The following is a 13,881-nucleotide window of genomic DNA, read 5'->3' as shown; positions in this document are numbered from 1 at the left end:
ATCAGTAGTTTTCTCTCTCAGCAGCTGGATCAGCAGCTGGATTAGTTCCTGATCCACTTCCGCTTCCCTGACTCACACCGACAGCTGCCGGACGATCCCGTGCCACGATTGGCTGGCGGCCAGAGCTCCTGCGGGCTCTGATTGGCTACCGCGCGGGGGGGCACGTAGCAGGGGAGATGGAAAAAGAGCGCCGTGACGTGATATGACGCGTGTTGTATATAAAGCGTGGAGCCTCCCGGTGCCGGGGACCGAGCAGCAGGAGAAGCAGGACTCGAACCCCACACAGCAGCTCCCTCTCTGCAGAGACCAGTGGTTTCAATCGCCATCTCTTCACTGTCCTTTGTAAACAGCCTCTTCAGCTCCCGTCGACCTGGACGAGCCGGAAGCGACGAGGAAAATGAAATACATCATCGGAATTGGCGGGTACGTCTGTTTTATGTGTGTTTAAATCTAACAGATGAGTAATGGGTAATGTTTTGAATGTTTGATAACACATGTAACTAACTGAAACACCACAGTGTCACAACTGCCTGGTTTGTGTTCGACCTACAACTTTTAAACTACTCCGTGTAGTGATGGAGTCTGGAGTCTGGAGCCTTCATCTTAAAGCAAACAAGTGTTTAAGTAAAAGTTATTAAAGTACATATTAGCTCCTCTCGATTGTTATCGGCTGCCCGCCAGAAAACGTGGGAGCCGGGCGGGGACACCGGGCGGGGACACCGGGTTTCAAGTGGTGTCCGGCTTTGGCCGCTGTTGTCATAAATCGAGCGGGACTTTTGAAAATTCGCCGCCGAGTCCCGGTGGGAAAAGTGGAGGGAGAGTTCAGATCAGTGAAGAGTCTTCAGACAAAGACAGGTCCATGTTCACATGAGCAGCTATGAGGCACCTGTAAATCATGATCTCATATGTTTATTGTATTTTGTATTTAACACTGATGTGAACAGCGATGTGCTTTTATTAATCAACTCTGCATGTCCTTATAGAAATGCTGCTGTTCACCCCAGTGGGTCCTTACATGTTTACTTAACTTGTTGTTAATAATAATTGTGTTGTTAAACTGGTCCTTTTTTTATCATATGTACTAAAATAACTAGTTAAAACCACGAGGCACCACAGTTACATTTGCTGGTGCACAGATGCTTTTATTTCTACTCTACAATTTAATTTAAAAACTAATGTTGGCCTGGTAGTAAATCTGCAGTGTGTTATCACTTTTTTTCATTTTGACAAAACAGTAATGTGCCATTTTTTTTTTAGCTCCATATGTCTATTAAAATGTTGCTGCTGATCACAATCTATTCAAATTGAGCCCCTGTTTACTTGACTTGTTGTTCACATTATACAACAACAATTACTTGCGATATAAACAGACACTTTTTTAATTTTTCTGTTGCACAGGTGCTTGTTTACAAACTTATTGTTGCAGGAAGTTATTAATGTTTTTTTTGTGTCTTTTCTGCTTTCAGAGTCACAAACGGGGGCAAGACCACCCTGACCAACAAGCTGATCAAGACTTTGCCCAACTGCTGTGTTGTGCACCAGGATGACTTTTTCAAGGTGAGTTTTAGAAGATGGACATTTCATATTTCTTCATAGAATTTTTCTCTCTCCGATGAACATTGCATGCGAGTGCTCCCTCGAATGTAATCATTCTCTGCTGTAGATATGAGAATGGCCTTGATGCCTATGCAGATTAGTCTTTCACTTGCTTCTCTTTCCTGTATCCCCTTTTAATTTCTCAGTAGTTTTACTCGTGTTCAGATTTTAACAACCAATCAATTAACTTTTTTATTTTCCTTGTTCCTTATTTTAATCGAGCAGTGCACTTAGCAATAGCATGCTTTACTTGGTCCATTCCCGTAGTAGTGTGCCTTTTCCACCTTCTTGTGTGTGTGTGTGTCCTTGTTGTCCTAACTCTGGCATGTGAGTGTGGACTGCAAGTGTTCAGAGCTGTGAGGTTGCCGCAGTGTTTTACTGGTGACTGTTATTTCAGAAACCTGATCAGATAGAAGTCGGGGCGGACGGCTTTAGACAATGGGATGGTAAGACTTCACTGAAGACTGCCAGTGTCTCATTGTTGACCTTACATTCACATACCATGTAATACAGCAATATTACATACACTTACAGCCCTTAAAATGCACAACATGAAGTTGAAAACAACCTCCAGAGACAACAAACAAACAAACACATTCCCAATATTTTACAGCCCTTGTTTGACTCTGTTCTAATCTTCCCTCGCTTCCCTCTACTGCTTTGCTCTCTACCAATCTTCCTCTACAGTCATCACAGCAATGGATATGGAGGCCATGACCAACACAGTGAAAGGATGGATAGAGAACCCTGTGAAGTTCGCCCGCTCTCATGGTGTCACGCTGTATTCCCCCTCGGTTGTGGCTGACCCGGACGACCAGATCCACATCCTGATCGTGGAGGGCTTTTTGCTCTACAACTACCTGTAAGTTCACACATTTATTCTATTCTTTACATTGACTCGGTTCAACTTTAGGAACTCCTCTAACTTGTCAATATAGTTTGTACAAAGATATGAAGGCCTAAGTCATAAGCCAACCACTTGAATCAGAATCAGAATTTTATTGCCAAGTACGTTTACACATACAAGGAATTTGCTCTGGTTAATGGTGCATACAATGAACATAGAAACATAAAAACGCAATAATACAACATACACAGGAGAGCAATAAAAAATAGGAAACCAGTATATATTTACTCACTGTATACTTCTTATTTACTCAGTTTACCCATATTTATACAAAGTAACATTTATTTTGACATAAAAATTTCTAAATAAAAATATATAAAAGATATAAAAAGTGTAATGCTAAATGCAAAACAGTTAACAGTGTCAGATTGCAATATGCAATGTAATGCAGTATAATATAATATGATATGATCTAATGTGTTAATTTAACACATCCAATAATTGTGGTCTGTAGCTCCACGGAAGCATAGTTCATACGTGTGGTCTATTTATAGATTAATACGTTGTCTCACTTTAACACATTGACAGCAGAATTGTCTGTGGCAGGGGACAGGGCATCTTGTTTCCTAAAAATTCTGAGAAATTCATGACAACAAACACTCTGCCGTGTTATTTCTGTCGAGTCACATGATTAGTTTCCTACCACTGGTACATGTTCATAGACCCCTGCATGTAGAGTCGGGGCGGGTTCTGCAGTAGGAGATAAGGTGTTCAGCAGAAAGAGGCTCTTGGAGTTGTCCTCAAGAGCTGGGGCCGGCTGGTTGATACTGTGTGCTGGAAACTGAAAGTGGAGCACGCTGTGGAGATGTAGATAAGAAACTGTCCGAACTGTTTTATGACTTTACTCCTGTTACTCTAGTCTGTTTGAAAGTGACTCATGACCTGGTTCTTCTCCCCTCTAGGCCCCTGCTGGATGTTTTCAACAAGTGCTATTTCATCTCAGTTCCCTATGAGGAGTGCAAAAGAAGGAGAAGGTGAGATGATTCCCGAAATGTTTGGTTATATTTCATCACGCATGTTTTTATGATCTGTGAATTTTTTTTTAACCTGTCTCTTACTTGTTGTTCTTAGTACAAGGCAGTACACTGTCCCCGACCCTCCCGGCCTGTTTGATGGCCACGTCTGGCCCAATTACCTGAAGCACAGGAATGCGATGGAGGACAACTGCTTGAATATTGGTATGTTACAGCTGTGTTGATTTGACCAATGTGTATTCGTCAGATTAGTTTGTTGTTTTTTTAAGTTAATTGCTCATATTTTCTTTGTGAAATTCAGTGTAATCTGTTTGTTTAGACGGTCCCGACAGTTTTAGTAGTTTTCTCATCTGATGGCTTCCTGTCTGTTACAGAGTACCTGGATGGTTTGAAAACAAAGGAGGAGATCTACAACCAGGTGTATGAAGACATTCAGAACAACCTGCTCAATCGTTTATAGGTAAGAAACCAACCACTTTTAGTAGTATTGTACAATCATAGTTAAGTGAGATTAATTTAAATAAAGAAATCTCTTGGAACCCTGTTTGTATAGATTATACGTGCAGTGCACAACCTGGTCTGACCCCATGTTCTCTTCTTTCTTGCAGCAGGAAGACTCCTCTCCATCCCTGTACAGAATTTGTAAATAGTCCTGAGGATTCATTTTTTAAGGATGTTTTTTTTAAATCTAATTTTATTATTTGTGTATATATAGCTGAGCAATGTTAACTTATCATTGTCTTTTTATCATCTTCAGATGATCAATTTTTGTTTTTCCTGGAGAAGTCATTCTACTGATCCTCGTTACTGTTATCTGAGTGCACTGATTTGTACTGGACCATATGTTCGACCATGGCATTTTCCCTACAAATAAATGTATTTGTTGCTGTTTGCTGATACAGAATATCAAGTATTTGTGTTGTCTTTAATCACCCATAGAAATGTATTCGCAGCAGACATGAAGCTAGAGTCCAGTTTCATTATCTCTTGTAATGGCAACTTTATCTGACTTTATTAAGACAGCTCAGTCTTACCTAGTACAGAATTTGAGTCATGAATGAATTGATGCCATTTTACAACAAGTCAATATATCACATTGTACATTGCAAATTCTTAGCTATACAATGACCATACATCAATTATTCTGCATTCAAATTAATAACATTAGACTTGGGAAAAACATTCAGACTCCACACAATTTAAATCTAGTTAAGCTCAATTTCGTCCGAATTAGAGAATCTAAACAACCCGTATGAACTACTTCCAGGCTCCCCGTATCTTTATTAGAGACAGGAATGACTGTGAGACCCCCCGTATCTGTTCTGGGAGGGTTTCATCTCTGAAATAGCTGCTTTCACTTGAGTCGATGAGTAATTCTCAGACCAACCACAAGATTTAGGATTTAGGTACGTGCTGACATCACCCAATGTTCCCCGCACATATAAATAGGCCAGAATAATTTCTCATTTCCCCCTGAGGGAATACCTCGTCTTGACACTGAGTAGACAGTGTGAACTTCAACTTATCATACCGCAGCTAAATATGGAAAAGGGTCAGGTAGGGGCAGTGTATTTTAAGTGTCTTCATTTCCAAAGTGAATGGAAGAAAAGTCATATTTTAATGAGTGGAACAAAGCAGTGTTTATTTGTCAAAGTCATGTGTATTTGTATACTTGTTGGGATTCTCTCACATGTGATTGGATCATTTTGAGTCCCAGTACAGGAAACATGAAGCTACAAATTATTAGACAGAAGCAGTTTAGTTTTAGAATTTTTTTTAATAATTTAAGTATGAGCAAACGCTATTCTTTCAATTGGAGTGTCAGTAATAGCCTCTCCCTCCCGTATATGACACCTTTTATAGTAACGACCAGTATTTTGGTTTGTGGTGCCATCAGCAGTGGGCACATGTAATCTATCATGTGCGTGTCATGTGGAAACAGGGTTGACGAGGTGATCGCTGTGACGCTCTAACAGATGTACGTAGACTAAACCACACCGGCCTGGACTGCCGGTGCTAAAAATGACAGCAGCATGTGTGAGGTCAGTGAAACCACACACACACGCAGGCAGGCCCTCACTCAGGTGGATGTGTTCAACAACGACAAACACAAACCAGGATTCTGAATTTCTTGATAAATCTCCACAAGCAGGGAAACGATCTTATCCGAAAGGTTAGAAGCATCAATTCATCACCTCACACAAACAGGCCGGAGTGAAGCAGTGGCTTTATTATTGCACTGTGCTAGAGGAACCTTTGAGAAAACAAATCCAGTCTAGACGTTTTCAATCAATCAAATTTTATTTGTATAGCCCATATTCACAAATCACAATTCGTCTCACAGGGCTTTAACATGGTGTGACTGTCTGTAGTGGTCTCTGTCTCACTGGTCTTTGCCGTTGCTGAAGGAGTACGGCCTTTTCCTGGACTCCCCTCCATGGTCTTTCTGTTTTCCTGGACAAACCTGACCTCATTACCCACTGAAGAACATCCATCATGACCGAGGGTACATCTGGAGTCAGGTGTTCTTCCTGGAGCAGATTGCAACACTGGGTTATTTTATGATGTTAGCACTGAGCTGATCCTTTGGTCACACGTACGGAACATCGCAGCGCAGGTGCATGTGTGAAGAGTCGCCCCATTCTTGTTTTTATGGCTGTTGAATCCCATTCATATCATTCATCACATTGTCACAAAGAGGACACAATGTGCACAAGGTGTCTCAGTACTGTACTTAAACTTAAAAAATACATTTCATACATCCGCAGAGGTCGTCCTGCAGTTGAGGTGGAAAGTTTGTTTTTGTCCAGCTGCTGTTTCCACTATTACACTATTAATAAACAAATGAGTCTGTTGCATCCTTGGATAAACAAACAAAAAAGTACATTTAAAAGTAATGTGCAATTACTGTTTACAGATTATTGTACATTTATTTGAACACTTCCTTTTTATGTAACTTAATACTTGTAGTCTACTGTGTTTCAGAGGCAAATGTACTTAACTATATTGATTTAGCAGCTATAATTAGAAGGTACTGTGCAGAATGGGCTTTATAATAAAGTAAAAGGAGACAACGTGAGTCCAAACGATAAGGATTGTTTGTCTGGACTCTTTCTGTCGGAGTAATAAATGATTCTCCACTTCTCAACCACTCAAAGCGGCATTCACTATAATGCAGCCACGTTTAACTTCTTTATTGTGTTACATCTAGAGTAATGCATATAATGTGACAGGTTGATCATTTTTTTTGAATATAAAATGTCATTGTGCATTATAGTTACTATAACTGATATATTAATGTAGTGGAGTAAAACAAAACTATAACCCCACTTAGAAGAACTACACTAGCATAAAAACACTCCAGTTAAAGTTAATACTTGGGTATTTCACTAAATCTACTCTGTTACCCCAGGGACAGTCATGCAAGTAATACTGAGCAGCGGTTAAGAGTTTAATGCCTTGCTGAAGAGACTTCTCTTTAGATACAAACATATTTAAATGGAAACTATCCAGCCATTGTTCAGGGAAGGTGTCAGATACCTCATGTGGGGCGTTGGTGCTTGGAGACATGGAGGTTTGCATGACCTGCACCTTGTGATTGTGAGCCTCCACTCACACACACACATACACACACACACACACACACACACACACAACCAGGCACACTACCCTACTCCTGTTTCTCACACCCACTCATGAGTTTATGCTCACTCATTGCTGAAAGGCCCCGAGGGCCTACCAGTGTGTGTGGGTATATTTGGAGGGCATCAGTGCTTTAGGCGTTGGTGCAGGAGCCGACACAGGAAGCATTATACAGTACGACCTCCTCTAATCCTTGGTGTGCTGGCTGGCCTCGTGCATTCAGGGGCCTGCTGCCACGCACCTGGCTACCAGTGTGTCGCCAGCTGCAGCCACAGATGGAGTGGCAGCGGAGGCATGAGAGGACCTCTCACCTACTTCAGGGCAGTCAACAGCCTTTTTAATAACAGTATAAACAGCTACATGCAGGCCTGTCAGAAAACCCCCTGAACTACCGGAATCTGGTGTCTCCAGTTTTCTTTGAGTTACTGTTCAGGTGTCACACAGGATTTCTTTAGGTGAAAAAAAAGGTTTAAAGTATGCAGACTAGACAAGATGATCCCAGAGTGTCTTATAGATGTTGTATCGGGCCAACGTAGTTTTCCCCATTTCTCAGCCTTTGACCAAAAAATAGAAACAGGCTCCCAGTCTGTTTTGAATTGAATAGAAATTGATCAGCTTTGTCTCTCTGGGCCACCAGGCTCTGAACGACCTGCCCAAGGAGATCATGTCGGCTGAGCCACTGTCTCTCAAGTCCAAGTGCTCTATAGATTAAGTTGTATTATTATTGTAATCGTAATTAATATTTTGAAATAATCCCTCCTGTAAATGGATGATGAAAAGTTAATCAAAGAATAATCTGTAAGATACAAAGACCTTCATATTACACATAAAAACATTACATGTTGAAGATTATTGTCTGTAAAATAACAATGTCCGGCTCTTTAAAAACTTGAAAAGGCTGTAAAACTTGACCTCACTTTGAAATGTGCTCTGATATGAAGTGCAGACATCATCTGGGAGATAAGACAAATCTGTTTTGGTTATTTATTATATAAATAAACATTAAAGCATTTTCATGTGTTTACAAGTGTTTACAAAGTCAAATAAATTCAGAGTATGATTCATGAATATACATTTGTTTCAGCAACAGCCAGACTTTGATCTTAATCCCAGACTTGGAGCAGGTCCTTCTACAATAAGAAGTGACAGAAACGGAAAGGGATTATATCCATGTCATCTTTGTCTTTCTCTTCATTCATGTTGAAAACTGAAGAGGAAGTGACACCTGCTGAAGTCATGAGACTAAAACAGTTCAAACTGAAGACAGTCTGTGAGGATACACTGCCATCGTGTGGTGGAGAGGGGGAACAGGTCCTCAGGAAGCAGACTGAATCCAGTCCTGTCACTTCATACTCTCAACACCATCAAGCACCATCATATCAACAATATAAACTCAAGCATCTCCATTCACCTTCATTTTCAGGACTTTGGGTCCCGGACTGTTCAATACACGTTCAATCCACATGAATTCTGAAGTGCTCCACAGACACCTGCAACTATAGATCAGTTTCCTTCATCACTGTCTGTATATCAAGTTTGAGAAGATTTTACTGTAGAAATTATGAGATCATTAAAGCCTTTTTATTGTTGTATTAATAACATAATGAAAAAGTAGGCAACTTTGCCTTTAATATCAACAAATCTATTCGGTGTCACCATGAACAATAGATTGGGGGCCTATTGTCACCATGGGGGTCACCATGAACAAGGTTGAGGTGAAATATCTGTGTCACCTTTAAAGGGTTTTCTTAAAAATGTTTTTAACATGAGCGTTTTGAGTGGCATAATGAAAAAGTAGCAACATTTTGCCTTTCATTTTCACACAAAATAAATATATATTTTATTCCCTTATATTATTATAGATATTTGTTAATTTCTTGTGTGGAAATCAAACCAATCTTCCATAATAAGTTCCATTAAACCTTCAGTAAGTAGCCAAGGACCTGTACCGTAAGACCACGAATAGACCAGAATGGACGCATCAATTTTCAAAGTGCGGCTGGCACGACCGGGTTTTCCCAAACCACACGGACCACATGACCACAGTACCTCACTACTTATGACACACTCAAATATTCTTCGTTAATGTCTCGTCAGATAGAGACACAGTCGCACCGAGCCATGGAGAAGCTTGTGTTAGTCTTCCTCCTTTACTTTCTGGTGTGTTTGGGCACAGCTCAGCAGCATTTACGCGCAGGTGCTGGACCGTGGAGACACCGGATCCAGTGGGAGAACAACGGCCAGATGTTCAGTCTGCTGAGCACCGGGACCCAGTACCGCTCCCCGGCACAGACCAGGAGACGAACCCAGCTTCTACTGACGACTAAGAACAGTTTCAACAGAGTGAACCTTCCTGTAGCGCCCAGTCGACCCACCAGAACCAGAGCCGGACTCCCAGGGCACGCAGTCTGGGTTCACCCACTCCAGAACGACCTCGGTCCAGTGGATGCTTCTGTTCTCGGTGCTGATGCTGGACAGTATTTACTCGCCCCGGGACGACCAGGGTCCCCCGGGCGGTCTCCACTGAGGACGACCCCTGCCGGAGAGGCTGTGGCTTTGGGGGACCGTCCACACCAGAGTCCGTCGAATAGCACATCTGCTGCCATCCAGGACTTCTCTGGCAGCGGGGTCCCGCGAGGTGGTCGCAGTACACCAGGAGCTGAAGCTGGTGCACGACAGGTCCCCGCATCCCCGAGGAGATCACCGGACTTTACGCACAGCCAAGGTGGCCAGATACGACCTGAGAGCTCGGATTCAAGTGCCCGGGCACCTGCCACATCTGGATCGGTCTCCATGGCTGAGGATGGTGGGAATGCGCGTCTCATCCTTCAGCAAACCAGTGTGGAAGATGCGCCCATTGCGCACAGGGAGCCCTTACAGACCAGATTCACATCGGAGTCAAACGTGGTTCCCACTGCGCCGTCCGGCAACTCTGTAGAAATACACTTTGGTCCCAGGCCGGTTCCAGCACGGACTACAAGTGACCCAAGAGACCCGCACAGTATCCACCACAGGAACTCGGTTTTCTACAACGTTTACCCACCAGACCGCAGGAACAGGATCACTGCGCGCCCTCCGCCAGGAACCGGCTATGGCACCAGGTTCTTCCACAATGGTGAGGCAGATCCATGAGATACAGAGACCACCGTGTGTGCAAGCAGGTGGCCAAACACAGAGCTTGATCATCACTGCATCATAATAAAAATACACAGGAAGACAATGAGAGACCAATACAGAATTGGGTCAAATCTCATGTATGGCAACAATTTCATCCCAGGAAATATGGGACATATTATCAAGTATAGAATAGATCATTATTTGAAGTGCAACTGATAATGTTCCTGTATCTTAACTAATAGCCCCCTAAAACTTAAGTCAAAGTCAGATTAATCATCGAGTCCTAATCATGTTGGTGAAGCACAGTTCAGAGCTCTGCTGAGAGGTTTATTTTGACATTTACATTTGCATTCCCTCCATTTCTGCACTTTTTAGGGCAGGATCTCTAAGTGAAGTTAAAAACAGATGATAAAAGTTATTTATAATTAATCAGCATTGATGGAGAAATTATCTTTTTGTGTTTTGACCATATAAAGTAGGCTTCTCTAGTAAATATTTAAGTATTCAAGTATTTGATCCTCACTATATAAAATATAATTACTTGTTTAACACGATTCCCTCGTTTCAGTGACAGCCTGAATAATGTAATTGTTTTGATCAGTTAAACTGTTTTCTATTCTCTTTATCTCTGTATCACGTATATCTCTGTTGATTATTCCTCTTCATTATGTGTAAACTCTCTATTCAATGCATACCGAGTCACTGTCTCTATCTGGGTCCTGATACATATGCATCATTTTGAGGTTGATTTGTTTTCTGCAGGTCTTCCCGACTTGGTTCCTGATCCCTATTACATCCAGGCTGCCTCTTACATCCAGAGAGTGCAGATGTATGCTCTCCGCTGTGCTGCTGAAGAGAACTGTCTGTCCAGGTACTCCTCCTTATTTGACAGTGTCACTCTGTCAGTCAAGTGAAACCAGTTAATTAAATTATCTGTTATTCAATCAATGTTTCTATAAGTAACGTTTAATGACTCATAAATTGCAAAGGTTCCTCAGGAATGTCTGAAATAATGAAATTCAGCAGCCGAACGATATTTTTACTGACAAAAATCAATGGGGTTCACGTGTATGAATAAAAAGCACGACAACCATTCAGTATTCCTTTGAGGTTCGTTGCCACATCAGGATGTGCGTCGGCCTCTGTCTTGTTTGGACGTCACAGCTGAATGACAGAGCGGCTGGACACAAACCTGGCAGCGGCCCGGAGTTTCTCTCCTCTGATCTGAGCTGCCACTCTGCCAAGTAAAACAAGCTCTGAAGTGAGAGTCAAAGGATTCATGAGGTGAGCACAAGAACTACAGAGGCAAGACCAGAAACCACCTCTGCCACCGTGGCGGTGGATCTACGTTTGTCTTACGGTCTGTGGAGGACGAGACAAAGTTCACTGTGCAGTGAAGTGCTGTTTGCACTGATGGATAATGTGATGTAAAGATGCCATTGGCAAAAAACACAAGTGGCAGGTCGCTCAGTGGTTCAGGTTTCCAAAGTGTCTGAGTGAAGATGCTCAGGGGATCTGTCCTCAGTAGTCTCCTGCTTCCTTTTTCCTCAGGTCCGCGTATCATCCGAGTGTGAGCGACCTCGACTACAGGGTCCTGCTGAGGTTCCCCCAGCGCGTGAAGAACCAAGGAACAGCTGACTTCCTCCCAGTGAAGCCAAGACATGACTGGGAGTGGCACAGCTGTCACCAGTGAGTTCAATTGGGAGATACATCTCTGAAGTATATATTTGATTTGTTTTAGATGTGAGGAAACTAGGTGACCAGGACACATTTGCATCACTCATGTGGATCTTTCTCTGTCTCCCTGCAGACATTACCACAGCATGGAGGCCTTTAGTAACTATGACCTGCTGGACGTCTCCACCGGAGAGAAGGTGGCTGAGGGACACAAGGCCAGCTTCTGTCTGGAAGACACGTCATGTGACCGGGGAGTACGGCGGCGCTTTGCCTGCACCTCTCACACACAGGTTGGTCTGCACGGTCTTTGGTTTCTTCATTTTTCCATTGATCGTCCAATCGATATTTTTATTGTTTCCTGCTTGTTGGGTTGTTTCCTGTGTTTAAATGCAAGATGATTGATCTGGATGATATTTATAAATACACACAAATTCTTCCCTTAAGCAAAAAGAAGGTGAATGATGTGAGTCTGCGTTTGTCTCAGGGGCTCGGTCCTGGTTGCTATGATACGTATCACGCAAACATCGACTGCCAGTGGATCGACATCACTGATGTTCCGCCAGGAAACTACATACTCAAGGTGGGGGGCGTAGATCTGCTTTATGAGGATAGGACATGATAAATTACAGAAGTTTGTTACAATCATAAATATGATTCAAAATATGACCTCCAGTGTATTTTCTGCAGACTGGGCTCAAATATCTACATTTCATAGGTTGTTCTATTGTTTTTCAGGTGACAGTGAATCCCTCCCAGCTGGTCCAGGAGTCGGACTTCTCCAACAACGAGGTTCGCTGTGACATCAGATACACAGGAGGCTACGTCCAGGCCAGGAACTGCAGGATCACAGTGTAAGTCAGAGACTGACAGAGTTCTCACTTCTGAATCAGAAACACAAGCAGATCACTGGTGTCTGTTGTTTGTTTTGACAGGAGCTGACCTGACTGAAGACGACAACTTCTCCACCGAAATATGTAGTATATATATATAAGTGTTTACTGTTATCATAATTCTCTCTGTTTGTATTTATGACATGATATATTGTAGTGTCAGACAAGATGGAGTGATGCCGTCTTTTTTGTTGGATTAAAGATTTTCAACTGGTATTTACTCAAAACTAAAACAAAAACAGTCTTAAATATAATTTCATTTGTACCATGTGACTGAATCAGTGTTTGTTCAAAAGAAAACTGTGATTCTCTTCTCCTCTGAAATTTAAAAGCCTTTGTTTTATTTGACAAAAGTTCCTCTGTTAAATGTATATGTATGGTGGACAATGTATGTTACAATACAGAAAAAGCAAATACTCTAATATATGAATTTAAAGCAATAATTCTGTGTAGATTTTTCCAGCATTGTCTATAAAATTGTTTAGTTTGAAGGGTTTTGAATGGTTGAAAGGTTGTCTGCATTTTTATTGCGTTTTTAATAAAATATTTGTTTAAGTCTTTTTGGAAATAAAAGTACTATTGAAGACTATTTTCCCCTTTGGATTCTAATGATCGATAGGTTTAAAGCTTATTATATAGATAAAATTAAAATTATAATAAAAGGCATTCATTTCAGTTCAATTTTCAGAGCCAAATCATAATATAATAAGGTCAAGACCTGAAATTTATAGAGAAACCCACCAGTTCCCACAATGAGGAAGCCCTTTGGTGACTTGTGCCGACTTGTTCCAGATTTGTGCCTCAACAGAAAGTAAAGAATATAATTATAAAGAAACAGGAAAACAATATTTTGAATGCTGACACCAGTGGCAGATCTAGGATTTTGAATCAAGGGTCATAAAGGGGTCACAATTAACACAGAGGGGCCCAATAAACTGTACGTCCAACATCCATGCATAAATCCTGATTCTATAAGGTGCATAAGTCATTCCTTGTTTTTCTCTATACTTTGAGCAAAACCACACATCATTAAATATATTTGGAAAATTGTTCACATTTGTTTGTGAGTGACTATTTT

At 41.6% G+C, this 13,881-nt stretch overlaps 2 protein-coding genes across 3 annotated transcripts; both read left to right on the top strand.

Moving 5' to 3' along the window:
* The first annotated feature begins 256 nt into the window (after nt 1–256).
* On the top strand, nt 257–4,387 carry mibp (muscle-specific beta 1 integrin binding protein). Of its 2 annotated transcripts, XM_061078712.1 has the most exons (8): nt 257–423; nt 1,467–1,557; nt 1,994–2,042; nt 2,284–2,458; nt 3,406–3,477; nt 3,575–3,681; nt 3,852–3,937; nt 4,086–4,387. In XM_061078712.1, exons 1-7 carry the CDS (start codon nt 398–400, stop codon nt 3,935–3,937), a joined length of 606 nt encoding a protein of 201 aa, XP_060934695.1. In that variant the 5' UTR covers nt 257–397; the 3' UTR covers nt 4,086–4,387. The 2 variants fall into 2 exon arrangements, with proteins under 2 accessions (XP_060934695.1, XP_060934697.1); XM_061078714.1 differs by lacking the exons at nt 257–423; nt 1,994–2,042 and having other exon boundaries at nt 1,491–1,557.
* Nucleotides 4,388–9,174: 4,787 nt separating this feature from the next.
* On the top strand, nt 9,175–13,312 carry loxl5a (lysyl oxidase-like 5a). The gene is made up of 7 exons (XM_061078711.1): nt 9,175–10,234; nt 10,999–11,107; nt 11,788–11,925; nt 12,047–12,203; nt 12,398–12,493; nt 12,649–12,764; nt 12,846–13,312. Exons 1-7 carry the CDS (start codon nt 9,205–9,207, stop codon nt 12,850–12,852), a joined length of 1,653 nt encoding a protein of 550 aa, XP_060934694.1. The 5' UTR covers nt 9,175–9,204; the 3' UTR covers nt 12,853–13,312.
* Nucleotides 13,313–13,881: the final 569 nt, after the last annotated feature.

Source organism: Limanda limanda, chromosome 9 (assembly GCF_963576545.1).
Source record: "Limanda limanda chromosome 9, fLimLim1.1, whole genome shotgun sequence".
Taxonomy (NCBI): Eukaryota; Metazoa; Chordata; class Actinopteri; order Pleuronectiformes; family Pleuronectidae; genus Limanda; species Limanda limanda.
Note: the sequence above shows the minus strand (reverse complement) of the source record. Positions and strands in the feature narration are given on the sequence as shown.

Bases quoted from the DNA above. Each gene is read 5' to 3' on its own strand.
- mibp (XM_061078712.1), top strand. From the start codon at position 398: ATGAAATACATCATCGGAATTGGCGG. The intron at 424-1,466 runs GTACGTCTGTTT...TTCTGCTTTCAG, and splicing joins TACATCATCGGAATTGGCGG to AGTCACAAACGGGGGCAAGA. The intron at 2,459-3,405 runs GTAAGTTCACAC...TCTCCCCTCTAG, and splicing joins TTTTTGCTCTACAACTACCT to GCCCCTGCTGGATGTTTTCA.
- loxl5a (XM_061078711.1), top strand. From the start codon at position 9,205: ATGTCTCGTCAGATAGAGACACAGTCGCACCGAGCCATGGAGAAGCTT. The intron at 10,235-10,998 runs GTGAGGCAGATC...TGTTTTCTGCAG, and splicing joins CACCAGGTTCTTCCACAATG to GTCTTCCCGACTTGGTTCCT. The intron at 11,108-11,787 runs GTACTCCTCCTT...CTTTTTCCTCAG, and splicing joins GAAGAGAACTGTCTGTCCAG to GTCCGCGTATCATCCGAGTG.